This window comes from Cherax quadricarinatus, chromosome 24 (genome assembly GCF_038502225.1).
Source record: "Cherax quadricarinatus isolate ZL_2023a chromosome 24, ASM3850222v1, whole genome shotgun sequence".
Classification (NCBI taxonomy): domain Eukaryota; kingdom Metazoa; phylum Arthropoda; class Malacostraca; order Decapoda; family Parastacidae; genus Cherax; species Cherax quadricarinatus.
In genome coordinates, this window is record NC_091315.1 from 37,240,556 (window position 1) to 37,249,957 (window position 9,402).

Here is a 9,402-nt window from a genome sequence, read left to right on the forward strand (position 1 = left end):
CTCTGCTGCAGATACTCAAATTATCTTATTTTACAGGTACCAAACTTCACCAGCACGGAGGTTCATAATGATGGAAGTTTCCTTGAAATCCAGACTCTCCAGGGGTCGCCATCCAGTACAACCCCAGTGGAAATTTCAAGGCCTCCATTGGAAATAAGTAACTTTATCTGACACTATGTATAAATAATTGTATTTATGTGTACCTGTGCTTAAATAACTTACATAACCTCAGGTCGGGACAGTCTCCACGTTTAATTATGTCTTTTCCTCAACTGATCCAAGGGAGTTGCTGGTCCTTTCTTTCCATCATCCTATTACCTTTCAGAAGGATGTACGTAGAGATTTCTAAAGTTGGAAATATTAATTAATTTCAACTGAGAGAACAGCATTTGCCTCGTATCGAGGAGGCTCTCACCAGTTTGAATAAAGAATAATATATTCTTGATTGGTGGTGTACAGGTGAAGAGAAGTAATAATAGTCTCGTATAACCCATAACTTCGTCTCCATACACGACATATTCCAAGAAATAACCAAAATAATGCTAGCCCTTTGACAAAATTCAAATTACTTGAGGTACCACATTGTGAGGCTACTATGATCAACATGATATAACAAAAAATAGTATAATATTACAATTACTATAGGCCTATAGTGGTGATAAGTTATGAAGAAGCCTATAATAGACTGTTTAGTTGATTTATATATCAATACAAGTTCAAGGCATGAGCTGTTCAAATTGGGAATTGTTAGATTTATTTATAATAATGAAAAGATAAGTTTAGACTAGTTTATGTTGAAAACAAAGATTACTGTTTCTATGGTGAAAAATAAGTGAGTAAAGATTATCGTTTTCTTTAACAATTTTCAATGATGCCTCATCTAAATTTATTACTCGTTACTGTAAGTAAGTAAGTAAGTTTATTCAGGTATACACAAATACAGTTACATAGAATTATCATACATAGCAGCATATGTGTAGAGAACCTAGGATAACCCAAAAAAGCCAGACAGAGTGACTTATTTCCACTGGGTCCTTTACTGATTATATTAGATACCTCGAAATACGTCAGAGAAACACTTTAGGAAAATTAAAGACTCTGTTACCTTTCTCATTCAGTTTTTATTTTCACACACATATTATGTTCCTTAATCAACGAAAACTCGTATCACAGACTCCCCAAGTATCTATGACACAGGTACAAACACTCACGACACAACACCCTTGACACAGAACCCATGACACTGTTGACACAGACATACATAATACAGCACCCATGACACAGACACACACAACACAGCATCCATGACACAGACACACACAACACAGCACCCATGACACAGACACACACAACACAGCACCCATGACACACACACAACACAGCACCCATGACACACACACAACACAGCACCCATGACACAGACACACACACAACACAGCATCCATGACACAGACACACACAACACAGCACCCATGACACAGACACACACAACACAGCACCCATGACACAGACACACACAACACAGCATCCATGACACAGACACACACAACACAGCACCCATGACACACACACACACAACACAGCACCCATGACACAGACACACACAACACATCACCCATGACACAGACACACACAACACAGCACCCATGACACAGACACACACAACACAGCACCCATGACACAGACACAACACAGCACCCATGACACAGACACACACAACACAGCACCCATGACACAGACACACACAACACAGCACCTATGACACAGACACAACACAGCGCCCATGACACAGACACACACAACACAGCACCCATGACACAGACACACACAACACAGCACCCATGACACAGACACACACAACACAGCACCCATGACACAGACACACACAACACAGCACCCATGACACAGACACACACAACACAGCACCCATGACACAGACACACACAACACAGCACCCATGACACAGACACAACACAGCACCCATGACACAGACACAACACAGCACCCATGACACAGACACAACACAGCACCCATGACACAGACACAACACAGCACCCATGACACAGACACACAACACAGCACCCATGACAAACACACACAACACAGCACCCATGACACAGACACACACAACACAGCACCCATGACACAGACACACACAACACAGCACCCATGACACAGACACACACAACACAGCACCCATGACACAGACACAACACAGCACCCATGACACAGACACACACAACACAGCACCCATGACACAGACACACACAACACAGCACCCATGACACAGACACACACAACACAGCACCCATGACACAGACACACACAACACAGCACCCATGACACAGACACAACACAGCACCCATGACACAGACACACACAACACATCACCCATGACAGACACACACAACACAGCACCCATGACACAGACACAACACAGCACCCATGACACAGACACACAACACAGCACCCATGACACAGACACACACAACACAGCACCCATGACACAGACACGCACAACACAGCACCCATGACACAGACACAACACAGCATCCATGACACAGACTCACACAACACAGCACCCATGACACAGACACACACAACACAGCACCCATGACACAGACACACACAACACAGCACCCATGACACAGACACACACAACACAGCACCCATGACACAGACACACACAACACAGCACCCATGACACAGACACACACAACACAGCACCCATGACACAGACACACACAACACAGCACCCATGACACAGACACACACAACACAGCACCCATGACACAGACACACACAACACAGCACCCATGACACACACACAACACAGCACCCATGACACAGACACACACAACACAGCACCCATGACACACACACACACAACACAGCACCCATGACACACACACAACACAGCACCCATGACACACACACAACACAGCACCCATGACACACACACAACACAGCACCCATGACACAGACACACACAACACAGCACCCATGAGACACACACACACAACACAGCACCCATGACACACACACAACACAGCACCCATGACACACACACAACACAGCACCCATGACACAGACACACACAACACAGCACCCATGACACAGACACACACAACACAGCACCCATGACACAGACACAACACAGCACCCGTGACACAGACACACACAACACAGCACCCATGACACACACACAACACAGCACCCATGACACAGACACAACACAGCATCCATGACACTTGTGAATGTGCAATTGAAAACGTGCTAAAAGTAATTTAATTTACAAATATTTCACTCTTCAGAGATGAAACATCAGACGACGTTACGGTTCCTCCTGGACCATTGTTAAGTTAAGTCCTCGACCATTATCAGTCTCAGACCATTATCAGTCTCAGACCATTATTGAGTGACAATTATCCCACAAAATTAGTAAACAGTAGTATATTTGGATTCCGCAGGACATAATAAGTTCATTGACAATACTGGAAGAACTCTTTGTGAAGTATTTAATACACTTCATTTTATCTAGTTATATTTATGGGTCTGTCAACTTTGGGAAAAGTTGACAGACTATGGAGTATGTCGCTCTGAGACGCTATTATATCGGATATTTACTCTATTACTAATATTTTGATTAATTTAGGTATCAAATGTTGTCCAGAATTATATAAGAAACACGTTACATATCATAAAACCGGAATATAAACAGCCATGAGAGAGGAAGTTGACATAATAGTAAAGCTGGGTAGCAGCTGCGGCTTATTTGTCGGCACTTGCAGACTCGCCTATTTTATGCATGTCATGTAATTTTAAACGTTTCTTAAAACGTTGAAATCAACCACGACTTCCCACGAAAGTCTCACTTTCAGCACTAGAACACTGATTTTCCTTTAGATCTTCAAATAAACTGAAAGCTTTCATTTGTATGGCCATTAGTGAACATGGAGAGTTAAGCCGATGCGTGTCCTCCATCCCAAGTATTTAAGTCTTTCCATATTTTCCATTCCTGGGCCGGGAATTGATTTCTTTTTCTCATCAACCTTATAATGAAACGACGTTAAGTGAGGACTTCCTGTATACGTAGGTGAACTGTATAAATCATGGTGATTCAGTGCATTGCATAGCAATACCAAGGAGAAGAAAGGCGTGCGTTTGTTAGCACCGGTCATGGGAAGTGATCCGGGAAGTGTCCCGGATTGCCACATATCTGGAAAGTGTCACACACACACTGTAGCATCTCCGCGAAGTATCTTACAGTGCTGTATCTCCAGGAAGTATCTCACACTGCCAAATCGCTGGGCGATGCCTTCTTCAGTCATAGAGTAGTTAGGAAGTGGAATAGTCTGGCAAGCGATGTAGTGGAGGCAGGAACTATATATAGTTTTAAGACGAGGTATGATAAAGCTCATGGAGCAGGGGGAGAGAGGACCTAGTAGCGGTCGGTGAAGAGGCGAGGCCAGGAGCTGAGTCTCGACCCCTGCAACCACAATTAGGTGAGTACATATACTTCCGCATCTCTGATAAGTGTCATTCCCTTGCCACGCCTCTTGGAAGTGTCACACCACTGCAACATTCTTGGTAAGTAACCAGCGATAACATCTGTAAAGAAATCTACATATACGGCATTCTTCTGATACCAGGAATGCCCATTTCTTTCCTCTTTGGCTTTGTGAAGCTCGAGATGTTGAGCTCTAAGTCTGTTGACGACTCTGTTGTCTTCGTCCGACTACGTCTGAACAGCTGCCCCCAGGACTGCTCTGTCAGTCTCTTTGGCAGCAGGACCTTGATAAGGGCTGTTGCTTCCTTCCTGAAGGACTGACTGGGCATGTTGTAGAGCCAGGGGTTCCAGGAGAAGGCTGCCAGGAACCCCCACCAACACAAATATCCTACCAGCTCCATGTGAGCGACGCTGACGGCCGCGATATGCAACAATAAAGCGACAGCAGCCAGGGAAGCCGAAAAGAGTAACGATATTGTCATCAGTATCATGATAGTGATGATTTGTATCGAGCTCTCGGTACTCTGGTCAACGTCGGTTTCCCCGAACTCCCGAAGGTTACCAGTTCGTCTCGCCATTTCCTTCTTGTAGTTGTGTAGAGCCAGCACCGAGAGAACCACCGTCAGCAGACACACAAGACCCAGGATGGACACTACAAAAGCTGGGAGAACGGTTTCCACCCCTCTGGGTGACACGCCGAGAGGCAGTTTGTAGAAGGGGTACCAGAGAGCCCGAGTGCCATCCTCACTGTAAGTAAGGGCCAGAGACCCGAGAACACTTAACATCCAAGTCATTGCCACGAAGACTCTCGCTCTCTGCCGCGTGAACACAACTTTATACTGAATGACTTTGCTTTTTAAGCTAAATCTCTCCAAGCTCAAGGCAAATAAATTTAGAAGTGAAATACAGGAGCAGGAACTCAGTACTAGAGCAGAAAATAACCAGAAGCCGCCGTCAATCACTACACCTGCTCCCGAAGCCTCCTGCTGGGATGCCACTTCGTCACTCACAACGGCATGCTTCCACCACGGAGATTCGACATTCCTGTCGTCCATGAAAGACAGGTGGGCGTCCAGACTGGGCAACAAAACGAACAAACAGACAAAAAGATCAGCTATGGCGAGGGAGGTGCGGAGAATATTTGAAGGCTCACCTAAGTGGTGTCCTCTGATCATTACAGCCACTACCAGTACGTTTCCCGTCAGGCCGCTGACAACAATCATCATCACCAGAGCTACCAGGACCCCTTCAGTCACTCGACACCGTAGCGGCAGGTAGCTCCAGGTACGCACCATACCTAGTGTCTCAGGCTCTACTTTCCACAAAACGTCATACCACGGGAAGCAAGTTGGCCAGTGCCGATTCCTCGTCAGGTACAAACCTTCACTCTCAATATCCTCTAGATCATAGAGTTTCCTGACGTACTTGTAGCAAGACCCGTTATAACTGTGAAATACATCTGGACTAATCAGTAGAACGAGGGCGTCACCGGCTACTCGTTCCACAACACGAACACTTCCTCTACACACACCCTGGAAACACACTTCGTCCTCTTCCAGCAGCGTCGAGGCCAAAAGCTTTTCAAAAGATACGTCCTCACTGGACGGTCTTTGGCAACCATGATTGTGCAAGAAGGCAATTTCTTCAGGAGAACATACTGTTATCAACTTTTTTTCTATGCAATAAGATTCATAATGTGCAATATAAAGGGGCAAACAGAGGTCCATAAAATGCTGATCAGTAATTATTGTTAAGGAAGAGTTATCGTAGGAGATGACAGTATCTGTGAAGTTGCTGTACTCTCCATAGACGGCTGAGAAAATGTATTCGCAAAAAAAAAGAACCCTTGTATAAGATATTTTCTTGTATAGAGGGTAGTCACTATAATGTAAATATATATTATAAAAATTGTCCGTATAACTTATTTCTGTGGTGGATGTCAGGCCGAGATTTGAGGTGTTAGAGGAACTGAGATGTGAAGCCTCCTCGCCATTTATGGAAACAGTTGAAGTCTCAGGACTCCAAGATGAATCTTGATCAGTGGCGTTGATCTCCCGCAGATGAAGCGGAATAGATCGCTTTTTTTTAATCAACCTTTCAGCATTCTCTGGTTGTTTACTGCCTTCTACATTGGTCTCTCTTAAAGTTACAGAAGCCTGTGGCTCACTGGTTACGATTTTTACAGGATCCGAATCAAATTCATAATAGAGCATTGGGTGTCCACAAACCGAGATCGACTGATCGCTCCTCTGTGTGCTCGTGGAACTGGGAGGTGATACAGAAGTATCTAGAAAAATGTCAGTAGGCTTGGAAGATTTCTCAGGAGAGTGAAGGTCAGAAAACGAAGCTTCGTACTGTCTCTCAGAATACCCAGGGGTCACACGGTTTAAGAACTTGAAGTGAAGAAACATCCCAGCCACTACTACGAGGGTTAACCCGATCATGAGTACAGTCAGCGGCCTCCGTCGCATGCGTGGTCTCCCCATCCTTAAGAATCCCTGCTGTGACCTGGGTCCTGCAGACACGTAAACAACATCTTTAAATATATGATAAAAAGAATTTAAGCTTCATAGTTTTTTCCATAATTTTCCGAGAAATATGATAAACAATAACTAGTATTTATTTATTTACTCTGAATGGATAAAGAAATCAGGAAGCAAAATATTACAATATACTACTACTACTTACACTTAGACAAATTACATATACATATACATGCATAGGTATACACACCAATCTCAATTTTCACCTATTTTTTAGAAATAGTTCTTGCTCTTTTATCTCCCTTCATCTCCATGGGGAAGTGGAAAAGAATCTTTCCTCGTGCCGAATAGGTAAAATTAGCCAATTAGTAAGAACTCATTTAAAATTAAATACCTTTAAAGATATATTTTTTCATTCACGTTAATGTAAAAATTAATAATTTTGTACTAAAAGAACATTAGAAAACTTACCTAACCTTATTATAACAAGCGCAATTTAATTTAGCCTAATTCAACTAAATATATTGTAGATAAGTTTACAATAATTTAATACCACAATGATCAATATCACGAACCAGTGGTATTGATCAATAACAACACTGTGACTAGCCAAGGAGTCGAACCCATGCTGCTTTGGCCCGTCTCATGGTGAGCGAAAGACAGATGACGGTCTAGTCGGGTACAATAATATAAAATATTGCTTTTTGGGCTAGTACACCAAACAGGGAGTAGAATGAAATTAGCTCAGAGGTATCCACACCACCGTATGTTCTCGGATGACGGGTACAATATCTAGCTTGGCTATATGCGTTATTCTTGAGAATTGTGTGGTTCCGTGGACTAGAGCGTCATCTGTCTTTCGCTCACCATGAGACGGGCCAAAGCAGCATAGGTTCGACTCCTTGGCTAGTCGCAGTGTTGTTTTATATATATACGTATAATATATATATATATATATATATATATATATATATATATATATATATATATATATATATATATATATATATATATATATAAGGTACAATCTTTGTTTTTCTTCTATTTTCCTTTCTTTTATCCACTTCCCACCATAGTCACTTCTCTCATCATCATCTCCACTACTATCACCACCTTGCAAATCAATATTCCACTGCATCAACCACCACATCTACCATTCCCACATCCACTATTATTTCTATCAACCCTTCCCCCCCCTCCATATATGACCACTACCACATCCATCGATATACCATCCACCACCACTACATCCATCACCCCTCACATCCACCACGAAATCTCTCACACTCTCCTCCACATGTACCAAAATGGCCACCGCATTTATCCCCACTGTTTGCATCTTTTTTTACGATTTATTTTATAAATTCAACCACTAAAATCACAATAACAATCACAACAGTACTTACGCAACGACAACAATCAAAATCATAACAACACTTACACAACAGTAGCCGTCAAAATTATAACAACCACAACAACACTTAAGCAACGACAACAGTTAAAATCACAACATCAACAACCACAACAACACAAAACGGCGACAATCAAAAGCACAACAACACAAAACGGCAACAATCAAAATCACAACAGCCACAACTACACACAACGGCAACAATCAAAATCACAACAACCACAACAACACTTACGCAACGACAACAGTTAAAATCACAACATCAACAACCACAACAACACAAAACGGCAACAATCAAAATCACAACAGCCACAACAACACAAAACGGCAACAATCAAAATCACAACAGCCACAACAACACAAAACGGCAACAATCAAAATCACAAGCTAGTGTTCTTTACCAGGTAGCTGGTAAAGAACACTAGCTTCATGTAATCCCTCTAGCAAGAACAGGCGTTAGGGAAATTCGTAAGGTTCTTTGGATAAACACAATACTAGCAGTAACACTCACCCTTGCTAGTGACGGCTAGTGATGACACTGGCCAAGCTCAGACTAGTCAAACCAGGGTGGTTATCCGGGCTCAGGATGTTTACTCTCTTGACATGAACTAGCGAGATATTGTCAGAACAAAAGTCATCGTATCATCATTCATTTCCTGTAAGAATATTTCAGCATTTTTTTTTGTTTGGTTGTAGCCCTAGTCAGGACGTATTTAAGTATCCCGTAGGTCGGTTGGTAGCGCACTCAGCTCACACATTGAGTATCCGTGGTTCGATCCCCGGTACGGGTGCAAACACTGGGTATGTTTCCTTACACCTGCTGTCCCTGTTCACCTAGCAAGTAGGTACCTGGACCTTAGCCGAATGGTGTGGGTCGCAACCTGGGGGACAAGATTAACCTATTTTGCCGGAAATGCTCTGCATAACCTGGGGTTTTTTATACAGCATGTCATTGATGTCAACTATGGTCTGTTTAAGTTGCATCTTGTACTTGTAGA

The 9,402-nt window shown here is 43.0% G+C and overlaps 1 protein-coding gene across 1 annotated transcript; it reads right to left on the minus strand.

Annotated features, from left to right (window-relative positions):
* Positions 1 to 2,814: 2,814 nt before the first annotated feature.
* LOC128690885 (uncharacterized) lies at positions 2,815 to 8,978 on the minus strand. Its single transcript, XM_053779639.2, has 2 exons — positions 8,916 to 8,978; positions 2,815 to 7,025 (listed from the first exon to the last, which is right to left on the minus strand). Exon 2 carries the CDS (start codon positions 6,994 to 6,996, stop codon positions 4,624 to 4,626), a length of 2,373 nt encoding a protein of 790 aa, XP_053635614.2. The 5' UTR covers positions 6,997 to 7,025; positions 8,916 to 8,978; the 3' UTR covers positions 2,815 to 4,623.
* Between the last annotated feature and the right edge of the window lie 424 nt (positions 8,979 to 9,402).